This window comes from Hypanus sabinus, chromosome 9, assembly GCF_030144855.1.
Source record: "Hypanus sabinus isolate sHypSab1 chromosome 9, sHypSab1.hap1, whole genome shotgun sequence".
Classification (NCBI taxonomy): Eukaryota; Metazoa; Chordata; class Chondrichthyes; order Myliobatiformes; family Dasyatidae; genus Hypanus; species Hypanus sabinus.
The window spans coordinates 38,308,513-38,336,192 of record NC_082714.1 but is presented as its reverse complement, the minus strand read 5'-3'; the positions used below and the strand labels follow the sequence as shown (position 1 = coordinate 38,336,192).

At 38.6% G+C, this 27,680-nt stretch overlaps 1 protein-coding gene across 1 annotated transcript in view; it reads right to left on the bottom strand.

The window, feature by feature from the left end:
- Positions 1-2,948: 2,948 nt before the first annotated feature.
- foxk1 (forkhead box K1) overlaps positions 2,949-27,680 on the bottom strand; it is a 157,339-nt gene continuing 132,607 nt past the window's right edge. Inside the window, exon 9 of the mRNA XM_059979486.1 lies at positions 2,949-14,540. Coding sequence (XP_059835469.1) covers positions 14,329-14,540 — 212 coding nt within the window. The 3' untranslated portion in view covers positions 2,949-14,328. The remainder of the gene's footprint in view (positions 14,541-27,680) is intronic.

The window sequence follows — 27,680 nt, the reverse complement described above, 5'->3', positions numbered from 1 at the left end:
TTTTTGAAGAGGTAACAAAAGAAATTGATGAGGGTAGGGCAGTGGATGTGGTCTACATGGTCTTTAGCAAGGCATTTGACAAGGTCCGTCATGAGAGACTCATCCAGAAAGTCATGAGGCATGGGATCAGTGGAACCTTGGCTGTTTGGATAAAAAAATTGGCTTAAAGGAAGAAAGCAGAGGGTAGTTGTGGAAGGAAAGTATTCTGCCTGGAGGTCGGTAACAAGTGGAGAGCTGCAGGGATCTGTCCAGGGACTCCCGCTATTTGTGATTTTTATAAATGACCTGGATGTAGAGGCGGAAGGATGAGTGAGTAGGTTTGCATATGGCATGAAGATTGGATGAGTTGTGGATGGGGCTGTAGGTTGTTGTATGTTACAAGAGGATATAGACAGGCTGCAGAGTTGGGCAGATAAATGGCAGACGGAGTTCAATCCGAACAAGTGTGAGGTGATGCATTTTGGAAGGACAAACCAGAAGACTGAGTACAGGATTAATGGTCAATTACTTAAGAGCATGGATGAACAAAGGGACCTTGGGGTTCAAATCCATACATCCCTTAAGGTCGCTCCACAAGTTCATAAGGTAGTTAAGAAGCCCTATGGGATGCTAGGCTTCATTAACAGGGCAATTGAGTTCAAGAGAGGTCATGTTGCAACTCTACAAATCTCTGGTGAGACTGCACTTAAGAGTATTGTGTTCAATTCTAGTCACCTCATTATAGGAAGGATGTGGAAGCTATGGAGAGGGTGCAGAGGAGATTTACCAGGATGTTGCCTGGTTTGGAGAACAAGTCATATGAGGCAAAGTTAGCAGAGAGGGACTTTTCTTGTTGGATCGTAGAAGAATGAGAGGGGACTTGATAGAGGTCTACAAAATTATGAGAGGCATAGATAGTTTGGATAGTCAGTACCTGTTTCCCAGGGCACCAGTAGCAAACACCAGAGAGCATATGTACAAAATTAAGGGAGGGAAGTTTAGGTGAAACACTAGAGTGTTTTTTTTTTTACACAGAGGGTTGTGAGGGCCTGGAATGACTTGCCAGGGGTGGTAATGGAGGCTAAAACATTAGGGGCATTTAAGAGTGTCTTGGACAGGCACATGGATGAAAGAAAAATGGAGGGTTATGAGGTAGTGTGGGTTTAGTACTTTTTTTTAAAAAAAAGGATTATATGGGTCGGCACAACATGGAGAGCTGAAGAGCCTGTACTGTGCTGTAGTGTTCTATGGTTAAAGTTTGTGGACTGTTCTGGTCATTCCATTATTAGAAAGATAGCAGGCAGAGACACACATTTGCAAGTATGTTGTCTGGTTGTGAGGCTTCTTTTAAATAAGTGAAAATTGTTTTCCCCTCTCTAGGACAGAATTAGAGATATATTATGAGGCTCAAATGGGGTGAATAGGAAGGTCCTATTTCCTTAAGCAAAGCAATAATGCTTTGAGTAAGAGGGAATACAGTGATTGGGGATTGTAACCTACTGTCTGAAAGAGCAGAAATGAAGATTTTCATCATGTGTAAAACATAATTTGAGTAAGCATTGTCATACTGAACCTTTTGGCTAAGAATCATGTGCTAAAAAGTAGAAATACACCTCCATTGTTTTTAACTGACTTGTTAAGTAATAGGCAGAAGTCTCACTAGGCTACATATTGCAGTGATTCTGTGGAACTATTGCATCATTAATCAAGCTTCCTATGGTGTCAAATGCCAATCAACTTATTACATCAATCCAGCATTCACCCTGATGTAAACAGTGCTTTCTTTACCACATCCACTCAGCACTAATCACTAAACTTCAAAACTTCAGCTTCTGTTCCTCCCGCTAACTTGACTCCCTCATTGGGAGACCATGAATCAGAGCAGATTGGAAATAACATCATCTCCTCACTGACAAACACCAGCACATTGCAAGGATGTGTGTTTAGCTCACTGTTCTACTCTCTTTCCATCCATGACCATATCGGCTAAGCACAGCACAGATGCTATCTATAAATTCACTGATGACACAACTGTTACCTGCAGAATCTCAGATGGTGACGAGGAGGCATATAGGAGTGAGAGAGATGCACTGGTTGAGTGGTGTCATATCAACCTTGCACTCAGTTAGGCCAAGGAACTGATTGTGGACTTTGGGAAGGAAAGTCAAGGAACACACACCAGTCCTAACCAAATGGTCAGCAGTGGAAACGGTGAGCCATTTCAAATTGATGAGTTAACATCTCTGAAGGTATACCCTGGCACCAACATATTGATGTAATTAGGAAGAAGGCACACCAGTGGCTATATTTCATTAGGATTTTAATGAGATTTCGTCACCAAAGACTCTTGCAAATTTCTAGAGATGCAGCATGGAGAAACATTCCAACTGGTGGCAGCCCCCTCCTGGTATGGAGGGGTCACTACACTGGATCAGAAAAGCTGCAGAAGAATGTAAATGCAGTAGCCTCCCAACCATCGAGGGCATCTTCAAAGGGCAATGCCTCAAAAAAGTGGCATCCATCATTAATGACCCCCACCACCCAGGACCACTTCATCTCATTACTACCAGCAGAGAGGAGGTACAGGAGCCCAAAGACATTCACTCAACATTTTAAGAACAGCTTCTTTCCCTCTGCCATCAAATTCTAAATGGACAATGAACCCACGAACATCAACTATTTTTGCTCTCTGTGAGCACTACTTTTTAATTCTGTGTGTGTGTGTGTGTGTATATATATATATATATTTTCTTATAATTTATGGCATACTTTATGCATTGTACTGAACAGCTACCGCAAAACAAATTTCATGACATATGCCAGTGACAATAAATCCAATTCTGATAGTTATTTTGCTGGTGTTTATATAAATACTGCAACATTTCTACTTTCAAATAATTCACCATTTACACCTCAGCAGCCAATTCACAATGCCTAGAATCATATAAAGGAAAACACACCACAGGAAAGGCATGTAAAGATTACTCTTTAATACATATTCTTAATGGTCATTAAAAACCAATGCTGAAGAATATCAGTGAACTTCCCCTCCAGCCTTGCAGCCATTTTTGATATTGTGAATAACCATAAACAGAAACATAATAATCATAGGAAACACAAAAAACAGTGCCTTTTCTTAAAATAAAAAAAACTTTCAAACTTAGCCCGTCATTAACATCCCTCATTTACATTAAAATCACATTCAGATTGCTGTTAATAAAAGCAGAATGACTCCTCTCTCTTTAAGCCTTACTAAACATACATCCAGAATAAAATGTAAATATATCCACAGAAATTTCTTGTTTTAAAAACAGTTTTTACTTGTCATGTTCATAGATCCATTGTATACTAAATTCAAACTTGGTTCCATTGCTGAAGAATAAGTGCCAAACTGCCTCAGTGGGATCTTTTGACACTCAGTAGTGCCTCTTAAGCACGGACCATCCACGAGCAGGTGCTTGTTGTCTGTTATTAATGCTTTTTTTTGCATTCAATTCCACAGTGCCGCAAGTTGAGGTGCCACAAAAAAAGTCAGTGCTACTGGCTACCGACATCAAAATGAAATTCCTCATCTCTTTAAGAAGAGGCTGCAGAGAAGACAGTAAAGATCTAAAGCAGTTCATATATTCAGATTGTAAAAGATAAAATATATTTCATGAATTTCTTGCACAGGCCCTTGATATAAATGCATAATTGGGAATATGCTTCCTCAATAATTGAAGGGAAAAGAGAAGCAGTGTTCTGAACTTCTTCTTTGGACATACCCTAAACAAATAAGAAATCTCTAGAACCCAATAATTTTACAAAACAGCAAAGAATCTTGTTACTTAATTTCTCAATTTCACACAAATTTGATATTATGCTCCTTCAATCCAATTATCTTGTGATTGCTTAGTTATTTCCTCAAAACTAAATCTACCATTGAGTGTGCATCTGCTTTGTACATACTGCATTGTTATAAACACTGGGATATTATCAAAATAACTTCAGAGCATGAAACAAGATCCAAAATGATTATTCAAAGTATGAAATTCAGACATTCCACCTCCTCTCATCAAATATTGCCGCAGAACATATACATCTTTTTGAGGCTTTAAAAGTTTTAGACATTAATCACTCTATTCAGCTGTGTAATATCATTACACAATGCAGAGGAATTCCTTGACTATTATGTACAGCATGCAAAAACTGGATTCAAAGTTACATTACTGTTTTTAGTCCAAATAATCAAAACACGTTTAGGTTGCTTTACTGATATTACTTTCTGCTCCTCTCCTGATATGGATCCACAGGACTAGGCTACTCTCCAGTGGCCATACTTTATGCATGCTGCAACAACAATCACTGTTGAGTTACTTTTATGATGTGGAACATCACAGCAGAACCTGATCCAGTTACCACTTGCTACAACAGATAGTCTAAATGACTGGAAAAGGGCTTGCTGATGATTCAGTGTCATTCTGAGGAATTCATTCTTCTATTAAAGTCACTGGGAGCACTTGATGTTGCAATTATAATTGGATTCCAACAGGCCCAATGAGAAACTGTAATGGATTTTGATTTTATTACAGAACAATGCAATACTGATAAATGTTATATTTAAAATGGGATGCTAGGTTCAAACTTATGCTGATATTCTGAATAATCTGGACATGGAGGTATATGGAAGCATCCTTCTCCTATAGCTATTCGTTTTGACAAAAGGCACGCCACAAACATGGTTGTGCTTGCTTTTAAATCAACTACTTGCAGCAACTATATTGAAACTGACCTAATCTTCAACAGGTCAGTCACTATTCTTTTGTGTGGCATCACAAAAATGGAATAAACATAAATAGTGCTCTGTTCCATCATTCCAATTTAGAAGATTGAGAATCTTAGCTTGAAAATAAAGGAAATGCATTAAAGTCTTGCTGATTAGATATGAAACCACTGAAACATTCAGTGAGATAAAGTTAGGAAAAACACATCATATGAAAATTGGATAGGAAAGTACTTATTAAAGTAAATTGAGTAGTTTACAATGAGATTAATACATAACTGTTCTACTGGGTTAATGAGAAGAAATCTGTTTTGCAGTTATTATCTGTAACTTATCCCATATTGTTATATATAAAAACCTAACCTTCAGCACAGTTTAAAACCTGCAAAAGTATTTTAATCAGCACGGTAAAACAAAATTCTGCAGATGCTGGAAATCAATAATGAAACTGTAAATGATACTGCATTTCCAGCATTTTGTATACTATTTTAATTACCATTCTTCATATCAGCTTCTAAATAGAAACAATTCATCATGGTTAGGCATTTTTGGTAAGAAAGCTACAACAGTTATATCCGAATGAGTATTTCTTTTTCTACCTCCTAAATGTTTTAAGTATTGCACATTTCCAAGATGCATTTTGCCTTTTTCATTCTGATTGAGCTTTACCATTAGCTTTCAACCGATCACTCACTGCTGTCTTTAAATAACATGAGATGCGTTGTTACTATTTGGATAATGTGGAGATGTAAGGAGGGAAGAATAAACTACCAGGGGATTCTAAAGACAACCAAGAAAACCAGACAAATACAGCAATAATTTTCAGGAAGGAATTGCGGCAAAAAACCAAAGCAAGAAGTCACAATTCTTAATCCAAGCTTAAGCCATGAGAAGGTCTACTCTGCCTGAATTTACTTGTTATTAGAAAGCATTAGGGAGGTGAAACCTGTTGATGCATAACCGCAGAGTAGTTCACTCAACTGCCTCCTTGGCAGGTGAAAGACTAAGGTACTAGGTGAGAAATTTTTATTTGGGAGGTAGATAGTGCATGTGGTTATTTGTTGGTACAGGAGTAGTGTACACAAGATGAAGTAGTAATGCACATGGGTGATTCTGCATGATGCCATTGTTTTTCTTTACAACTTAAACCACAACCCAAAGAACTTTTTTTGTGTAATGAAGTGCGTGCTTGAATACATATAACAGATGTGGGTCACAAACAGACACAAATCATGTGAAGAAAATAATTAGTTCTCCGTTTTAGTCTTCAGGATGTTTTCAAATTAAGTTCCATGAGCTCAAACAAACAATTTGAATTTTGAAAAAAAAAGATTGAGAATGGATTTGAATACAAGTTAGCATGAGTGGTGGTGGGATGGAGTATCAGGAGTTGTGGAGCAGGGGGGAGGAGGAGAAGTATCTTGTCCTATGTCAAAATATTCATTTTTATTTTACTTATCTGTTTGTTTGTTTGTTTATTTATTTATACACACAGTATACCTACATCTAGGATCATATTCATCTTCATTGGTTCATAACATCTACAATTTCTACCACAATGTCATGTGGCAACTTACTAAAAAGATCCTCTGAAGTAGCAGTCAGTTACAACAAAATTAATGCAATTTGAATCTCTCCTGAAATTGTAAATATTTCTTTACATTCAATCCCACAAACGTATAGGCAGTGACAATAAACTTCACCTGAATACTCAACTGAGGTGTCCGACCTTCAAAACTGTCCATCTTTGTCTATAACTTGTATTGTTTTAAAAATCCATGTAGCTAATTAGAAATGTATTAAAAGTAAAAGTAGCTGTAATGCAATCAGCAGAATCGCGAGCAATCAAAAAAGGACTCAGTTACCTTTTTTTTACCTTAACTTATTCAAATCTAATCCAATTATGTAACCAGATTTTGCAGCAGTGATTGGAAAAAAGATATTCCATGCCCCTAGGGCCATTTAAAAAACGATCAGATTTAACAGGTTTTGCATCATAAGTTGTTGCGCTTCCCTTTAAAGTATTTTTATACAAGTTTCTGCTTTTAATATCTATGGGGAAAATGTGTATTAAAGTTGTGAGAATAATGTTTTTGACTGTCATGGAAAAGGTGCATTTTTGGAGTTACGCATCCATTTTACAGACCAATGAATAACTATATATTATAAAGTGAAACAGTTACGTTATATTACTGTCCTTTAGAAATGAAATGAAAACACCTTAATTTTGGATTTTTTAAAGAAAAATACTATCAAAGATTCTTCAAAGTTTTTTTTATATATACACAATCCACATTTACGGTACAATATTAAATGCTCCATGGTGACCCACACAGTGAGCAAAATAGTTTAGATGAAAACATATTTAATTAACCTATTAAGTGACCATATAACAATAACTGTCCAGCAGGTAATTTTTAACCAATTTGGTGTAGGCTGCTTCAGGACTCCTTTGGATAGCAATCTCTGTTACCTAGCATTTTTGAAAAATTAGTATTTATGTGCTACAATTAAATGACATGATCCAAAAATTATGTTACATTAAATCAAAGAATCAGCACAAGTTATTTTGCACAAATGCCATTTTGATTGTTGAGTTCATACCAAAATTTAAACCTACACTATTAATTTAAACATCAAATGTAGAAAAAGTTCAAATATTATCGACTTTATTTTTGCTTTTTGCCTCATATATGCATAATAAAGCAAATAGTCTCGACTGAGAATGTTACTTTCTCATTTCATTGAAAGGCTTGATGAAATGGTCAATTTAATGGACATAATTGGGTGGCATGGGTCCACTGGGCCGGAAGGGCCTGTTAATGTGTTGAATCTCTTTAAAAAATTGTCTTTCTGACAAGCCAAGTATTTTGCTCTGCAAGACATCATTTCAGAAAAACCCCCATCCAACAACTGTTAAAAGGGGTAAAGTGTTAAATACACAATTCCATTGGATTTTGTGTGTGTGTGTGTGTGTGTGTGTGTGTGTGTATAGTGTGTGCGTATGCATAATATATATACACATACACACACATAAAGCTTTCATTAATGATTAATATTCAAAATTATTTAAAAATTGTTAGAATATTCCTACAGAAAGAAATTGCTTTTATCAGGTTTGAACATGGTTTACAAACGCGCTCATTCCAATGCAACTAAATGTAGCTGCTGTTCCAATTTTCAATATTTTGTTTTGCTTTTCAAACTAATTTGAAGAGCTATTCTCCAACAAAACTTGAAGAACCAAGTTTGTGGAGATATCCACCATACTTGTTAATACAGCTTGTGTCTTCATTTCCAGATTTCTCCTCTAAAAAGTAAATGTGCCTAGGTGTCAGGATGAGGGGAAAAGTACCATTTCTCTCTCCTACTTGATACAAACTCAGCATTCACTTGTTTAGAAATACTGATACTCCAGGGTCTGGCTGACTAATTAGTCATCAACCGGCAGTGCAAAATGCAGCACTCTGATTGGCCAGAGCCCAGGATCAACAGCATGGCCAGGGCCAAGATCTTGAATGCTAGTGATCAGGAACTTGGGTAGTTTTATGGCTGGAATTGGTGTTCAGAGTGCTAGTATCTTTCCAGCTCCCTTTATGCTCACCAGAAAATTTACTACACTACTGTACAATATGTAATAAAAAATATATAAATGTGCTTGGATATTATTAGGAGTAATGTTCAATAGTCTAGAAATTCAGCTAGTCCAACCATGCCAAATCACTTTTTCTATCTTTCTCATTACATCAAATTTTATTGTAATTTGAGAACTTGCGCAATATTTACAAAGACAGATTTCAATAATTCCCTCAATCTCATTAAGCTTTTGTTTTTCCTTGACATAAGGTATTCTGAGATATTTCATACCATGGTAATGGAATTAAAGCCTTCTGCTAGTGTGCTTGCTGCCGATATACTGTGACTAGACTCAGTACCAGTGAACATAAATGTACAGAAGCATGATGTATTGCCCGAAGTACTTGACTGAAAAACACATATGCTATGGCAATTTTATCCCACCAGATACTAGGTAATAACAACCATCAGTATGAAAATGAAGTATTACACAACGCCCTTGCTAAACTGAGTCAGTGCTTGATGAGATAAAGCATAAAAGACTAAGAGCAAAATCATTATTCAAAGCTCGCAACTTTGCCCTAGGATAAACCACATATACTTCCCTATGCTTCCTATTGTCAATATTTTTTACTAATTCAAGATCATTGCATGATCTGCTATGTTTAGTTATAATAGAGAACCATTAACAAGCTCTATAAAAAGCACAATAGGTCCATTTCCAATCTCCCTACTGCACACAGTTCCTGGAATGTGTTACAATAGCAAAGAGTACAGAACTTTCCAAAAAAAAGTCAGTATTTCAAACTTCATTTCAAAAATATGAAGAAAATTTGGTTAATATTTAAATGATACCTGCCAGAATTTTGCAACCATTTAAAATTCAGATCAATTAATAGATTTCAAGCTCATTTTGACATAATGACCTAAAAAATCCACAAAGGACAAGAAAAAAGAGATGATGCAGCTGGCGATAATCTTTGTAACTGGCTCCACTAAAGAAATTCACAGGGCACCTATGTGATGGGAGTAAAGGGTGGTTGCTGACCTGTCCAGTTCTAGGGATACTGAGATCTAGAGAGGCCCCTACCAAAGCCAAAAATCTCAGAAAGATAACATGGAAGTGCACTGCAGTAATAAAGATATGAATAATCTTGTATTGATAGCTAACATTCAATATTAGAGAATTCAAAATTAAACTCCAATTATTCCTTCCCCGTCATCTTCAAAGGACTTCAGCACTCCCCACTTCCAAGTCAGGAATAAACCTGGTAGGACCAAACATACCAAGAGCCAAGGAGTTTTAACCCAGGAAATCTTTACTGCCATACCTCACCAGATGTTAAAAGTCTAGATAGTAGCACTGTCACCACAAAGGTATCCTGGAACTGATGTATGGCTGGGATTTGGCATTATCTGATGGTTTTAGTAGCAAAGACAAATTAATCTTCCTGGAAGAACAGCAACTGTCAGAATTCTAAATTAGAAATGTTCCTACCATTCTGCATTAAAGGCACCAACACCTTTGTTAACTCTATTTCTCTTATATTGTGCATATCTTTTAGGTAATGTTTAAATATTGTATAAAATATAACCAATTAATGAATGATTGTAATAGGACACAATCTCTTCATAAAGGGAAGGGAGCAATACCCTGATCTTTTCCTTTCACAGTTCATCCTAAAATCTGTAGGAGTCATCCCACATTAAATGAACTGCTATAAAGAACACTGAACTAGATACCTACATTTTACCTGCAAACTGTTCCAAACAAATATATTCAAACAATTAAAGTGTCAAACCTAGATTTTATAATTCATATAATAAAATGGAATAGTTTTTAAATTATTTTCAACATGCCAAGTTTCAGAAAATGTCATTCTTTTTTCTTCTCTACCCTCTACTCTTTGAGGTGCATTAACAATTCAAGAATTTTGGGACTTACCTTGGCAGCACTATTATTAGATGTCTTTATTACACTTAATGTAAATTTGTGACCTAAATTTCCAGATAAATCCTGCTGCAGTTACACATATTCAAGTTTTAAAATACACTTAAAAATAGACATTGGACCTGGTTGAACTGAATTTCAAGCAACGTGGAATAATTTACTGACAACAGTAATATTGTTCTGCAATAATAGTGCTGTTGAGCTCAGACCATTGATTATTTTAAGATTTAACAATATGAAATAATCGCCATGTTATGAGCGGGGCTTAGAAATATAAAAGCAGCATAGTGTTGCAATAAGAAAACCAAAAAAAAAGCAATTTCATCAGATCTAATTGTAGTCAGTCTTTGTCTTACCACAGAAGATGTGAACAGGCCACTTTTCCTAACTTTTCCTAACATAATTTGGAATATAAACATTATTACTTGAATTGACTGTGAGATAAACATGATGTTGAGTCAGAATAACAAGAATAATCTAAAGCAACACACACAAAATGTTGAAGAAACTCAGCAGGTCAAGCAGCATCTATAGAAATTACTAATAGTTGATATTTTGGATTGAAGACTCTTCTTCAAGACTGAAAGGAGGAACATGCCCGGATAAAAAAAAAGTTGGGGAGAGGGGAAGGAGACTAGCTGGAAAATGGTAAGTGAAACCAGGTGGGTGGGAAAGCTCAAGGGTTGGAGAGCAGAATGGACCAGAGGACAAAGGGAAGGAGAAGGGGACCCAAGGGGAAGTAATAGGCAGGTGAGAAGTGAAAGGTCAAAATGGGTAATCTAGGAAAGGAGGGTGCAAGTGCAAGAAAATTAATTTACTGGAAGGTGAAATCTTTGAAGTGCTGCACATCAAGATGGGTAAAAAACAAGATCAGAGCTCTTCTATTGTATGGGGGCTGCATTCTTGTGAATGACGAAAAATAGACATCGCGAAAAATATATTTCACTTAACAGCTTTGCTTTGTAACCTTTTAAGCAGACATGGCATTTTCTTTCTGATAATTTTAATTACCCATATCAATTTTTAAAAATTAATCTGCAGTGCTATATAACAGAAGGAGTTTTAAATAAAAATAGGCAATAACTGCCCCATTTAACAATTTTGATTTTGCATTCTGACATTAAGGAATCCTAGATATAAAAATCACATTGAATATTTAAATACAAATCCAACCATTTTCTAACCATATCTTTTCAATTCAATGTTCTGAAATATCTTTACATTATTACTAAAATTAGGACCAGAAGATTAAGATTGGAATTCCAGAATTTAAAGGGTTGAAAGAGGGGGCTGCGGAATTGCAACTCAAGAGAATAGAAATGCTTGTTATAACCACCAGGGATACACCAAATGAGGAAAACAAAGGCTTGGAAGAATACAAACTTCACTTATATTTTTCACATCTCCAACTGTGGGGATGAAGAGTTTTCAGATTGAAAGAGGAAAATTCCTTGCATAAAGGTCCAGTATTCATTTCAAATTCATCAGATCATATTTACAGAGGAAAACTATTAAAACAAGGCAAGGCAAACCTCTATGTACATCTGTTCACAAATCCACAAGAGGTTCTCAATTCTTAAGGGTCATTTCTGAAACGAGGTAATACACTTTGTGTAAAGGAGTTCCACTGTATCCACCATAATGCGCTGTTAAAATACTGCAACACCACAGAGGCCCTGCAATGCCACTCTTTGCATAAACCCCACATTTTTTTCTCATTATACAAGCTTCTGGCCAAAGTTAATCACTTTAATTGTGAGCATGTAAAGTGCTATCAAATTTGTTTACATGCTTTCATGTCCTTTATTAATGGAGCAGATGAGAAGTGATTATCACACAAAGACAGGGGAAAAAAGCCTCCTTGAAGAAATAAATCCCCACGAAGAAATCCCAAGCTCACGATCACTCAAAGTGCAGAAACTGTTAGGATGGCTCCAAGAACCATAAACCATAAATTGGATGAACACAAATGTACTGCAAAAGATCAGAAAGACATATACCGTCTCGCAACTACATACCTGTCCACCCCATATGCACATTATGCCCTATTTGTAGAACAAATCTGTGGTTCTCTCATTGACCTCATTAGCCATCTCAAAACCCACAAAACCAGAGTAGAACTAAGTCAACCTTGATGCCAGATTGACTGCCTAATGAAGAAGATGAAAGCCAAGCCAATTTGGTTTTAGATTATTCTTCAAAATTGACAAAAGACTAGTTTATAAAATTTTTAGAAAACTTATTTTTTAATATATAAAATGTAGCTTCACGCCTTTGTTTATGCAGTTTCATAAAGGGATGGTAGGGTACATATCTCCACTAATCTCAATGTTACTCCAGTCTGCCCAAAGAATGAATTATTATTTAAGCCTTGTTACCGCATAAGTCTTGGACATCTCAAAGTATATATACAGTACTTACACTTATTATTCTTTTCCAGGCAATATTGCTAATACCTACAAATTTGCCCTAGATGTGGTCAAGAAGCAGCACAAAATACATACTGGTTGTGATGCATAAAGTAAAAAACAAAATCGATTTCTTTTTTGAAATGCAACCTTTAGAAAAGAGTATATTAGAAATTTAGTAGGAAAATACAATTCACTAGCTTAGGCCAATTGATAATCTTGTACAAGTTATGCCACACCATTAATGTTTCTGATATGGTACACAAATAATATTCTCAAAAAGCAGACTATACTGTGATCAATTAGGCCCAAATTAATTTGTTGCACCAATTTCATATCTTAAGGTATTTGCACGTCTTATTTTTACAGAGTAGAGTAATAATTTTGTTTGTTTTACACACAATGATGCAATTAAGAGGCCAATTCCATAAACAATCTGGATCAATTACAGGTGGTTCATTAGATTTAATACAGGGAATAAATCCAAAATTAACTGAACAATATAAATAGCTTGAATCTATCTGCTATAATTTGATGTGACATTTTAAAAAACCCAATCACTCCTACATATCTTGTCAGTTTCAGCAGATGTTGCTAACTTCATTAAAATATTCAGATGTCCATGGCTGATTAAATGCCCATTCTCAATGATCCCAATTACAGCACCGATTTTACAACTCACTAAATTACTTCAACAATTAAGATTTTGCTTTGCTAGTCATTAGTGGGGCACTATATAGTTTGAAATATTTTCACACACCATTGCAAGTTTGAGAAAGTAATTTATGAAGCAAGTTTCTATTTCAGAGTTTTGGGCAAACGAGCACTTAAGATAACTTCACTGTGGGGTAATAATGTGGTTTGACAACTCAAGAGGAGATAATTATCTTTGTGTTAATGACATGAAGTGTAAGGAACCAGGATCACCTGATACCCTGCCCTTCAAAATTGTAGGCTTTAACAATAGTAGGAGTTACCCACTTAAAGATAAATTTCAGTCAAAGAGAACCACCGCATCTGTTCCCCCAAACAACTAGTTTCTTGGTTAGAATGGTTGTGGTCTTCACCAAGTGAGCCACACCAAGGATGCAGTTTTGCAAAGTGCAATGCAAGCAGAACAAACAAGCTGAACTTTGTGGCACCAGGTGAGAGCACAAAATGTCTTCACAATAACCTGGCGCTGCAATGTTCGACTTCAATTTTTTTGGAAAGACCACGTGCACATGTAAATGGCAATTCAGCAGTACTCATAAGGTTTGTAGTAATTATGTACTTATGTCAGCACAATTACAGAGTCCTATTTCCGTATCACCAAGTTATGTGCTTGGCAATATCCCACTGCTGTACTGAGGAACTCAAGTCATCTGCTTCCCTCCCACTAATTCTGCAGAACATTTTCTTTCAAATTAAGGCTTGTAAAGTAACAACAAAGCCAGAATTATGGAAATGGATGTACTCTCCATCTCAGCCACTCTTAATCCTACAATCAGTTATCTTGTTTCCTCATTTAAAACATGAGCTTCAGTTCAAGACAGGCTCATTATTTTCCCCCTCTCTCCCATGAGTTTGGCACCTTGGAATTCTGTTTTTTTCCTGTGGAACAACCAAGAACATCCTTGCCGATGTAACCTGTTTCTTGATTCAGGTTTGTTTTATTCACTGGTACCCTGTATCTGTGGACTTGAGGTGATCACAGCAAGACCAGAGCCTGATCCAGCTGACTCTTCCATCTTAGGTCGCTTGGCCTCAGGCTCACCTACAGATGAAGCTGAATGCTGCAGTTCTGTGACAAGTTGCTTGCTCACAACTACAGGTGAGGAAGATGTCGCCTGTGTAGCCAGGATCTGTAGTGGATTAGTAATGGCTGAGGAAGTGAAGAAAATCACAAAAAAAATTATTTCATCTTATTAAAAAATAAAATTTGCAAGCAATAACCATCATATAACAACACAGAAAATGTTGAGGACACTCAGGAGATGCATCAGTACCCTTAAGAGATGGATTTTAGGTCAGTAATCTAACTATGCTTCAGGGGCCTCATTGATGACACAGCTGAAGATGGATCAGCTTAGGATACGATCCCAAGTAACTCCAGTTGCATCATGCTGCGTCTGAAATGGATGGCTTTCAATAGTCATAACTATCTTCAGCTGTGAAGAATTTTAGCTTGATTCTCATTTGTCAATTTTGCTATGACTCCTTGATTCCACACTCTGTCAAGAACAATCACTCTCCCTTCTCCTCTGGATTTCTGCTCACTTGTCCATGATTGAACCAATGACGTAACATCTGAAATTAAGTGGCCCTGTCATAACCCAAGCTGAGCAACAATATGCAGAGTGCAGGCTTGCAAATGGTACCCAGTATTGTACCAATATTACCTTATTTCACTTTTCTGATAAATGATCTTAAGTTGACAAGGTATTATTTTGCCGAAATGCACTTTCCATTAAATGCCAGTATTGTTTTTGGCATTGGCAATTTGGAGGATAGTCCTTTAGCATCATAGATAATTACCTGAATTTGCTACTTTATTGTAACTAATGCATATAGCCTTTCTTTGACATTATGTGAAGTGAACTGGATCCAAAAAACTTTAAAAATCGGCAGACCAGGCGATGATATCCTTAGACTCTGCTCTGCTATTCATTAAGTTAACTGATATATCACAATGTTATTGTCATGCAGTATACCTTTATTTCTCAATTCTGTAAAGAGCTAGAAATCTATTGATCTGCCATACAAGGAAAATTCAGAGTTGACGGGACCGATGTTTCTTCAGATTTAAGAGCAGAAAAATCTCAATGAAACTTAAGAGAATTCTTATTGGGTCTAGCAGGCTGGATGCAGAGATAATGTTTTCCCTGGATGAAAAGTTTGGAACAAAAGTGTCCCAATCTCAGAATAGCTTTGCACTGACAGCAGGAGAGATTAGGGAGCTTAAAGGAACCCTTAGGAGACAGTGATCATAATACGATAGAAATCAACCCTGTAGTTTGAGAGGGAGATGATGATATCTGATCTACCAGCATTACAGTGCAGTTAATGGAATTACAGAGGCATGAGAGAGGAGCTGGCCAAAGTTGATTGGAAGGGGATTCTGTCAGGGATTATGGCAGAACAGTGATGGTTGGAGTTTCTGGGGGTGATTTGGAAGGCACAGGATACATGCATCCCAAAGAAAAGGGTATTCCAAAGGGACGATGGGGCAACCACGGCTGATAAGGGAAGTCAAAGACAACATTAAAGAAAAAGAGGGCATATGATACAGCAAAAATTAGTAGAAAGTTAGTGGATTTGGAATCTTTTAAAAATCAATATAAGGCAACTAAAAAGGCAATAGAGGAAAAAAAATATGAAGGAAAGCTAGCCAATAACATCAACGATGATACCAAGTTTTTTTTCCAGATCTGTAGAGGATAAGAGAGGCGAGAGATATGGTACCTCATGGAAAATGACACTGGAGAGGTAGTAATGGGGGACAAAGGAATCGCAGATTAACTTAGAGCATTTTACATCAGTCTTCGCTGTGAGCATGCCAGCAGTATGCCAGAAATTTGAAAGTGTCAGAAGACAGAAGTGAGTGTAGTTGCTATTACTAAGGAGAAGGTCCTTGGGAAGCTGAAAGGTCTGAAGGTACCCAAGTGACCTGGGTCAGCTAGAACACACCCAGGTTCTGAAAAAGATAACTGAAGAGATTGTGGAAGCATTAGTTATGATTTTTCAAGAATCACTAGATTCTGGAATGGTTCCAGTGGACTGGAAATTGCAAACATTACTCCACTCTTTCAGAAGGGAGCTAAAAGAAACCAAATTATAATTTACCAATTATCAGCCATTTAGCATGGTTGGCAAAATGATGGAATCCATTATTAAGGGTGATGTTTTGGGGTATTTGGAGGCACGTGATAAAGTCGGCCAAAATCAGCATGGTTTCCTTAAGGGAAAATCTTCCCTGACAAATCTGTTGGAATTCTTTGAGGAAAAAACATGCAGGACAGACAAAGGAGAATCAGTGGATGTTGGTTATTTTGATTTTCTGAAGGCCTTGGACAAGGTGCCACACGAGGCTGCTCAACAAGGTAAGAGTTCATGGTTTTACAGGATAGAGATTGGCTGATGGGCAGGAGGCAAAGAGTGGGATGAAAGGGGGCCTATTCTGGTTGGCTGCCATGACAGGTGGTGTAGCAGAGAGGTCAGTACTGCGACCACTTTTTTCCACATTATATGTCAACGATTTGGATGATAGAATTGATAGCTTTGTAACCAAGTTTACAGATGATACAAAGACAGATGGAGGGGCAGATAGTGTTGAGGAAGTAGAGTGTCTGCAGGAGGACTGAGACAGATTGGGAGAATGGTCAAAGAAATTGCAGATGGAATATCTTGTTGGGAAGTGTATGGTCATGCACCTTGATAGAAGGAATAAAGACATCAATATTTTCTTAACAGGGAGAAAATCCAACAATCTGAGGTGCAAAGGGATTTTGGAGTCCTTGTGCAAGATTCCCTAAAGGTTAACTTGTAAGTTGAGTTGGTGGTATGGAAGGCAAATGCAATGTTTCCATTAATTTTGCAATGACTAGAATATAAAAATCAAAGGTGTAATGCTGAGGCAATATAAGGCATTGGTTAGACAGCACTTGGAGCATTGCGAGCAGTTTTGGGCCTTTTATCTAAAAGATGTGCTGGCATTGGGGAGAGTACAGAGGAGGTCCGCAAGAATGACTCTGTGACTGAATGACTGAAAAGCGTTAATAATGTATGAGAAGCCTTTAATGGCTTTGGGCCTGTACCTGCTGGCGTTTAGAAGAATGGTGGGGGGGAGGGGGGATCTCACTGAAACAGATCGAACATTGAAAGGTGTTATAGAGTGATGCAGAGAAAATGTTTCCCGTGACTATGATTGTTCTTGGCAAATTTTTCTACATAAGTGGTTTGCCATTTCTCAGCAGCATTGTTACAAGACAGGTCACCCCACTCATTATCAATATTCTTCTGAAATCGTCTGCCTGTGTCAGTGGTCGCTTCACCAAGACTTGTGATATGCATCAGCTGCTCCCACAGCTTCAGGTGACCATGATCGGGGTCCTAAGCAAGTGCTACATCTTGCCAACGGGTGACCCGCAGGAGGGAAGGGGTACCTTATACTTTCTTTGGTAGAGATGTATCTCTATCCCGCCACATTGCAAGACATAGTTCTAAAAACTATAAATTTCAATAAAAAGTATATATTAAAAATAAATGAATAATACAAAAAAAATGAAGAAAAACATACTGAGGAAGTGTTTGTGGGTTCATTGTCCATTCAGAAACCTGATGGTGGAGGGGAAGAAGCTGTTCCTGAAACAATGAGTGTGTCTTCAAAGGACGACACTTGACACAATCATGCTTTCAAATAATACAATGGAAGGTACTTAATTTACCTTTGTCTGGTGTACCCAAGGTCAGAACTCTATATATACAGTAGTGCAAGAAAGTTTGTGAATTCTGTATTTCTGCATAAATATGATCGTAAATGTGATCAGATCTTCACGCAAATCCCAGGACTAGGTAAAGCAAATGCAATTAAATAAATAACACATAAAACACTATGTTATTTTATTAAGAAAAATGATCCAATATTACATGTTTAATTGGAATAAGGGGAAACATGAGGCGATGAGGCAGGAACTTGGGAAGCAGAAATTGGAAACAGATGTTCTCAGGGAAACGTACAGAAGAAATGTGGCAAATGTTCAGGGGATTTTTGCATGGGGTACTGTGTAGGTATGTTCCAATAAGACAGGGAAAGGATGGTAGGGTACAAGAACCGTGGTGTACAAAGGTTGTTGTTAAATCCAGTCAAGAACAGAAGAGCTTATGAAAGATTCAAAAAACTAGGTAATGATAAGAGATCTAGAAGATTATAAGGCTTAGCAGGAAGGATCTTAAGAATGAAATTAGGAGAATCAGAAGTGGTCATGAGAAGGCCCTGGCAGACAGGATTAAGGAAAACCCCAAGGCATTCTACAAATATGTGACGATCAATAGGATAAGACGTGAGAGAACAGGACCAATCAAGTGTGACTGTGGAAAAGTTAGTATGGAACCAGGGGAGACAGCAGAGGTACTTAATGAATACTTTGCTTCAGTATTCACTACCGAAAAGTATCTTGGTGATTGTAGGGATGACTTGCAGTGGACTGAAAAGCTTGAGCATGTAGATATTAAGGAAGAGGATGTGCTGGAGCTTTTGGAAAGTATCAAGTTGGATAAGTCACCGGAACTGGACAGAATGTACCCCAGGCTACTGTGGGAAGCAAAGACTGCTGAGTCTCTGGCGATGATCTTTGCATAATGAGGACGGGAGAGGTTCCAGAGTATTGTCCTCTTATTCAAGAAAGGGAGTAAGGAAAGCCCAGGAAATTATAGACCAGTGAGTCTTACTTCAGTGGTTGGTAAGTTGATGGAGAAGATCCTGAGGGGCAGGATTTATGAACATCTGGGGAAGTATAATATGATTAGGAGTAGTCAGCATGGCTTTGTCAAAGGCAGGTCATGCCTTATAAGCCTGAATGAATTTTTTGAGGATCTGAGTAGACACATTGATGAAAGTAGAGCTGCAGATGCAGTGTATATGGATTTCAGCAAGGCATTTGACAAGGTACCCCATGCAAGGCTTATTGAGAAAGTAAGCAGGCATGGGATCCAAGGGGACTTTGCTTTGTGGACCCAGAACTGGCTTGCCCACAGAAGGCAAAGAGTTGTTGTAGACGGGTCATATTCTGCATGGAGGCCGGTGACCAGTGGTGTGCCTCAGGGATCTGTTCTGGGACCCCCACTCTTTGTGATTTTTATAAATGACCTGGATGAGTAAGTGGAGGATGGGGTTAGTAAATTTGCTGACAACACAAAGGTTGGGTGTGTTGTGGATAAGGTGGAGGGCTGTCAGAGGTTACAGTGGGACATTGGGCGGAGAAGTGGCAGATGGACTTCAACCCAGATAAGTGTGAGGTGGTTCATTTTGGTAGGTCAAATATGATGGCAGAAAATACTATTAATGGTAAGACTCTTGGAAGTGTGGAGGATCAGAGGGATCTTGGGGTCCGAGTCCATAGGACACTCAAACCTGCTGTATAGGTTGACTCTGTGGTTTAAGAAGGGATACGGTGCATTGGCCTTTGTGGGATTGGGTTTAAGAGCCGAGAGGTAATGCTGCAGCTATATAGGACCCGTCAGACCCCACTTAGAGTACTGTGCTCAATTCTGGTCGCCTCACTACATGAAGGACGTGGAAACCATAGAAAGGGTGCAGAGGAGATTTACAAGGATGTTGCCCGGATTGGGGAGCATGCCTTATGAGAATAGGTTGAGTGAACTCAGCCTTTTCTCCTTTGAGCGATGCAGGATGAGAGGTGACCTGACAGAGGTGTACAAGATAATGAGAGGCACTGATTGTGTGGATAGTCAGAGGCTTTTTCCCAGGGCTGAATTGGTTAGTATGAGAGGGGATAGTTTTAAGGTGCTTAGAAGTAGGTACAGAGGAGTTGTCAGGGGTAAGTTTTTTTTATGCAGAGAGTGGTGAGTGTGTAGAATGGGCTGGTGGTGGTGGAGGCAGAACGACAGGGACTTTTAAGAGACTCCTGGATGGATACATGGAGCTTAGAAAAATAGAGGGCTATGGGTAAGCCTAGGTAGTTCTAAGGTAATATCTTGCTCCACATAGCTTTGTGGGCCGAAGTGCCTGTACTGTGCTGTAGGTTTTCTATGTTTCTATGGGAAAAGCATGTGAATCTCTGGGTAATGCCCTCTACAAAAGCTATTTAGAGTCAGGTGTTCTAATTAATGAGATGAGATTGGAGGTGAGTTGTAGAAGTACCCTGCCCTATAAAAAAGACACATAAAGTCAGGTTACTGACAGAGCCTGCTCTTCTCAAGAAAGGTAAGACCATAAGACATTGGAGCAGAATTAGGCCATTCAGCCAATCGAGTCTGCTCCACCATTCCATCATGGCTGACCCCGGGTCCCACTCACCATATCCTTTGCTGCTCTGACCAATCAGGAAACGATCAACTTCCGCTTTAAATATACCAATCGACTTGGTCTGTGGCAGAACATTCCACAGATTCACTACTCTCTAGCTAAAATAAAATTCCCCTTACTTCTGTTCTAAAAGGTCACCCCCTCAATTTTGGGGCTGTGCCTTCTAGTTCTGGATACCCCCACCACAGGAAACATCCTCTTCACATCCACCTTAACTCGTCCTTTCCATATTCAGTAGGTTTTAATAAGACCTCCCCCCCCCCACCCTCTTCTAAATTCCAAATACGCTTCGTATGTTAACCCCTTAATTTCCGGAATCATTCTCATGAACCTCCAATGACAACACACCCTTTCTGAGATACAGAGCCCAAAACTGTTGACAATACTACTCCAAGTGCAGCCTGTGTAGTGTCTTAGAAAGGCTCAGCATCACCTTCTTGCTTTTATATTCTACTCTGCTTGAAATAAATGCCGACATTGCATTTGCCTTCTTGCACAAAGACTTGCAAATCCCTTTGCACTCTGATGTTTGAATGTTTTCCCCGTTTAGATAATAGCCTGCACTATTGTTCCTTTTACAAAAATGCATTATCATACATATCCTAACACTGTCTTCCTCTTGCCACTTTTTTGCCGTTCCACCAATATGTCCAAGGCCTGCTGCAATTGCATTGCTTCCTCAGCATTACCTACCTCTCCACCTATCTTTGTATCATCCGCAAACATTGCCACAAAGCCATCAATTCCATTATCTAAATCACTGACAATGTGAAAAGCCATGGTCCTAATACTGACCCCTGAGGAACACCACTAATCACTGGCAGCCAACTAGAAATGGCTCCCTTCATTCCCACTAGCTGCCTCCTGCCTGTCAGCCATTCCTTTATCCACGCTAGTATCTTTCTCTAACACCATAGGTTTATATCTTGTTAAGCAGCCTTATGTGTGACACTTTTATCAAACACTTTCTGAAAATCTAAGTAAATGATATCCACTGCCTCTCCTTTGTCCACACTGCTTCATGCTTCCACAAAGAACTCTTAACAGATTTGTCGGGCAAGATTTCTCTTCACAGAAACTATGCTGACTTTGACTTAATTTATCATTAGTTTCCAAGCACCCTGAAACCTCATCCTTACTAACAGACTTCAACACTTTCCCAACCGCTGAGGTTAGGCTAACTGGCCTATAATTTCCCTTCCTTTGCCTTCCTCCATTCTTAGAGTGAGTTACATTTGCAAGTTCCCAATCCTCTGGGACAATGCCAGAATCAAGTGATTCTTGAAAGATCATTCATTACCAATATATCAGTTATCTCTTCAGCAACCTCTCAGGACTCTGGGATGTAGTCCATCTGGTCCAGGTGAGTATCAACAAGGTCCATCAGTTTACCTAGCCCTTTTTCCTTTGTAATAGCAATGGAACTGACTCCTGCTCCCTAACATGCAGAAACCTCTGGCATACTGCTAGTGTCTTCCACAGTGAAGACTGATGCAAAGTACTCATTAAGTTCATCTGCCATTTGCTTGTCCCCCATTACTACCTCACCAGCATCATTTTCCAGTGGCCCAACATCAAATCACCTCCAACACGAGTGAATCTGCAGATGCTGGAAATAAATAAAAACACAAAATGCTGGCAGAACACAGCAGGCCAGACAGCATCTATGGGAGCAGGTAGTGATGAAGTTTCGGGCTGAAAACCTTTTCAGCTCCAAACGTTGTCACTACCTCCTCCCATAGATGCTGTCTGGCCTGCTGAGTTCTGCCAGCATTTTGTGTTTTTATCAAATCACCTCCTTTTACTCTTTATATAACTGAAAAAATACTTAGTATCCTGCTTTATATTATTGGCTAGTTTGCCCTTCTATTTCATCTTTTCCCTTCTTATTAATTCTTTAGTTGCCTTTTCTTGGATTTTAAATGCTTTTCAATCATCCAACTTCCCACTCACTTTTGCTACTTTATATGCTCTTGCTTGGCTTTTATGCAGTCTTTAACTTCCCTTGTCAGCCACAGTTGCCAACACCTGCCATTTGAGAACAACTTCTTCTGTGGGGTACATCTATCCCTGCGCCTTGTGAACTATTCCCAGAAACTTCAGTCACCCTCTGTTCTGCCGACATTCCCACCAGTAACCCCCTCCAATCCACCTGGGCAAGCTCCTCTCTTATGCCTCTAATTCCCTTTATTCCATTGCAATTCAGATACATCTTACTTATGCTTCTCCCTCTCAGATTACAGTACGAATTCAATCGCTCTTGTGCAAAGATCTGTTTATGTGCACCATGCCTTGATCAAAGCAACATTCAGAGGATCTCAGCAGAATTGTAGAGATGCATCAAGCCAGAAAAGGCTACAAAAGTATTTCTAAAGACCTGAGTGTTCATCAGTCCACAGTAAGAGAAATGGAGGAAAAACTGTACTGTTGCTATTCTCCCAAGGAGTGGGCATCCTGCAAAGATCACACCAAGAGTGCAACGTATAATGCTGAAGAAACCAAGGGGAACAGCAAAAGACCTTCAGAAACCTCTAAAACTTGCTAAAGTCTCTGTTCATGTGTCCCCTATAAGATAACCATATAACAATCACAGCACGGAAACAGGCCATCTTGGCCCTCCTAGTCCGTGCCGAACTCTTAATCTCACCTAGTCCCACCTACCCGCACTCAGCCCATAACCCTCCACTCCTTTCCTGTCCATATACCTATCCAATTTTACCTTAAATGACACAACTGAACTGGCCTCTACTACTTCTACAGGAAGCTCATTCCACACAGCTATCACTCTTTGAGTAAAGAAATACCCCCTCATGTTTCCCTTAAACTTCTGCCCCCTAACTCTCAAATCATGTCCTCTAGTTTGAATCTCCCCTACTCTCAATGGAAACAGCCTGTTCACGTCAACTCTATCTATCCCTCTCAAAATTTTAAATACCTCGATCAAATCCCCCCTCAACCTTCTACGCTCCAATGAATAGAGACCTAACTTGTTCAACCTTTCTCTGTAACTTAATTGCTGAAACCCAGGTAACATCCTAGTAAATCGTCTCTGCACTCTCTCTAATTTATTGATATCTTTCCTATAATTCGGTGACCAGAACTGCACACAATATTCCAAATTTGGCCTTACCAATGCCTTGTACAACTTTAGCATTACATCCCAACTTCTGTACTCAATGCTTTGATTTATAAAGGCCAGCGTTCCAAAAGCCCTCTCCACCACCCTATCTACATGAGACTCCACTTTCAGGGAACTATGCACAGTTATTCCTAGATCTCTCTGTTCCTCTGCATTCCTCAATGCCCTGCCATTTACTCTGTATGTTCTATTTGGATTATTCCTGCCAAAATGTAGAACCTCACACTTCTCAGCATTAAACTCCATCTGCCAACGTTCAGCCCATTCTTCTAACCGGCATAAATCTCCCTACAAGCTTTGAAAATCCACCTAATTATCCACAACACCTCCTACCTTAGTATCATCGGCATACTTACTAATCCAATTTACCACCCCATCATCCAGATCACTTATGTATATTACAAACAACATTGGGCCCAAAACAGATCCCTGAGGCACCCCGCTAGTCACTGGCCTCCATCCCGATAAACAATTATCCACCACTACTCTCTGGCATCTCCCATCTAGCCACTGTTGAATCCATTTTATTACTCCAGCATTAATACCTAACGACTGAACCTTCTTAACTAACCTTCCATGTAGAACTTTGTCAATGGCTTTGCTGAAGTCCATATAGACTACATCCACTGCCTTACCCTCGTCAACATTCCTCGTAACTTCTTCAAAAAATTCAATAAGGTTTGTCAAACATGACCTTCCACGCACAAATCCATGCTGGCTACTTCTAATCAGATCCCGTCTATCCAGATAATTATAAATACTATCTCTAAGAATATTTTCCATTGATTTACCCACCACTGATGTCAAACTGACAGGTCTATAATTGCTAGGCTTCCTTCTAGAACCCTTTTTAAACAATGGAACCACATGAGCAATACGCCAATCCTCCGGCACAATCCCCGTTTCTAATGACATATTAAAGATCTCCGTCAGAGCTCCTGCTATTTCTACACAAACTTCCCTCAAGGTCCTGGGGAATATCCTGTCAGGACGTGGAGATTTATCCACTTTTAAATTTCTTAAAAGTGCCAGTACTTCCACCTCTTTAATTGTCATAGGTTCCATAACTTCCTTACTTGTTTCCCACACCTTAGACAATTCAATATCCTTCTCCTTAGTGAATACCGAAGAGAAGAAATCATTCAAAATCTCTCCCATCTCCTTCAGTTCCACACATAGCTGACCACTCTGATTCTCTAAGGGGCCAATTTTATCCCTCACTATCCTCTTGCTTTTAATATAACTGTAGAAACCTTTCGGATTTACTTTCACCTTATTTGCCAAACCAACCTCGTATCTTCTTTTAGCTTTTCTAATCTCTTTCTTAAGATTCCTTTTACATTCTTTATATTCCTCGAGCAATTCCTTTACTCCATGCTGCCTATATCTATTGTAGACATCCCTCTTTTTCTGAACCAAATTTCTAATATCCCTTGAAAACCATGGTGCTCTCAAACCTTTAACCTTTCCTTTCACCCTAACAGGAACATAAAGATTCTGTACCCTCATAATTTCACCCTTAAATGACCTCCATTTCTCTATTACATCCTTCCCATAAAACAACTTGACCCAATCCGCTCTCTCTAAATCCCTTCGCATCCCCTCAAAGTTAGCCTTTCTCCAATCAAAAATCTCAACTCTAGGTCCAGTCCTGTCCTTCTCCATAATTATACTGAAGCTAATGCTATTGTGATCACTGGACCCGAAGTGCTCCCCAACACATACATCTGTCAGCTGACCTATCGCATTCCCTAACAGGAGATCCAACACTGAACAACAATGCTATTCATGGAAGGACACCACGAAGGAAACCACTGCTCTCTTAAAAAAATTTCTACATGCCTCAAGCTTACAAAAGACCACCTGGATGTTCTACAACGCTTCTGAGACAATGTTCTGTGGGCAGATGAGACAAAAGTTGAACTTTTTGGCAGAAATGCACATTGCTATGTTTGGAGGGAAAACTGCACTGCACACCAACACCAAAACCTCATCCCAACTGTAAAGCATGGTGGAAGGAGCATTATGGTTTCGGGCTGCTTTGCTGCCTCAGGGCCTGAACAGCTTACAATCATTGAGGGAACAATGAATTCAAAATTGTATCCAAGACATCTTACCGGAGAATGTCAGGGTAGCAAGTCCATCACCTGAAGCTTAATAGAAGTTGGATAATGCAACAAAACAATGTTACAAATGACAAGAGTTAATCAACAACAGAATGGTTTAAAAAGAAAAAAAGTGTTTTGGAATGACCGAGTCAAAGTCCTGACCGTAATCCTATAGAAATGTTGTGGAAGGATCTGAAGTAAGCAGTTCCTGCAAGGAAGCCCACCAACATCCCAGAGTTGAAGCAGTTTTGTAAGGAGGAATGGCCTAAAATTCCTCAAGCTAATGTGCAAAACCGATCAATAGTTACCGGAAATGTTTGGAAGTATTGCTGTACAAGGGGGGTTTACACCAGCTATTGAAAGCAAAGGTTCACATACTTTTTCCAACAAATACATGTAATATTGGATCATTTTTCTCAATAAATAAATGAACAAGTATAATGTTTATGTTATTTACTTAATTGGGTTCTCTTTATCTAGTTTTAGGACTTATGTGAAGATCTGATCACATTTTAGGTCATATTAATACAGAAGAGAAAATTCTACAGGGTTCATAAACTTTCTAGCACCACTGTAGATGAGTTGGGAGGTGACACAAAGGCACTGAAGCTGGGTGTTGGTTCTGAGCCAAGTGAGAGGGAAAGAATGAGAACAATCCCCACAGGGAAGCTCACTGAAAGGTATATAATATAGCTGGAACAGCATGCTTCCCCCGGATCTTGATTATCCAACTTGGGCACAACAATGCCCAAAAAATATCATTAGTCTTGTTATCCATTCACTCATGTAGAGCAGCAGCTTGTTCTAATAGATACTGGAAGGCTGCTAGGGCCAACAGTGTCTACTTCATGGGCAACTATTTTGTAAGACATCTGAAACCTAGTTGTATAAGCTTCTTGTAACAGTATTCTTCGTAATTTAAAAGAAAAACCATTAATGTAGTAATCATCGATGACGAATTACTGCCTATGTTAGTTTTGTTGTTACCAAAGAAGCAAAATTCTTTACTTGTACATGCAGGTACTCCTCAATTTACAAACATTTGATTTACTAATTTTATTGACAATTCTTTGGGATATAAATTTGCCATATGAATTTTCTTTTGCAATAACAAATGGCACACCACTCTCCATGCATAGGAACACATTGTACTGCAATTTCCACAACGCATTTCACTTGTTCTTTTTGATTTACAAAATTACATTTAACAAAGCATCTTCCAAAAAGATACTCCTCTTGTAAATTGAAGAATTGGTGAAATTGCATTGCCTTGATCAGCTACAATTAAGTACAAAATATATTAGTCAGCAAATAATAACAGAATGTAAACAGGTCCTTTATCCAAGTGGTCTATGTTGACCATAGCATCCTTTCTGCTCATCCCATTTCCCTGTATTTGGCCGTAACTCTCCAAGCCACTCTCCTCCATCTACCTATCCAAATGTGGTGCTGGCTCAAAAGGCTGAATGGCTTACTCCTGCACCTATTGTCTATTGCCTCTTAAACGTTGCAGTTGTACCTGACTCAACAACTTCTTCTGGCATCTTAATCTGAGTACTCATTATCCTCTGTATAATGCCCTGGTAAAAGTTTCACTGCTAATGTTGTAGGGTAGTTCATGTGCTGGCTTTTCTGTAGAAGCAGTGTTTGGGTTATTGTTAGAGATAAAGGGTGCTTAGGAATGTGACCCATCCAATCAGGAGAGAAACTGGGGAAGTGGGGTTTTTTTGT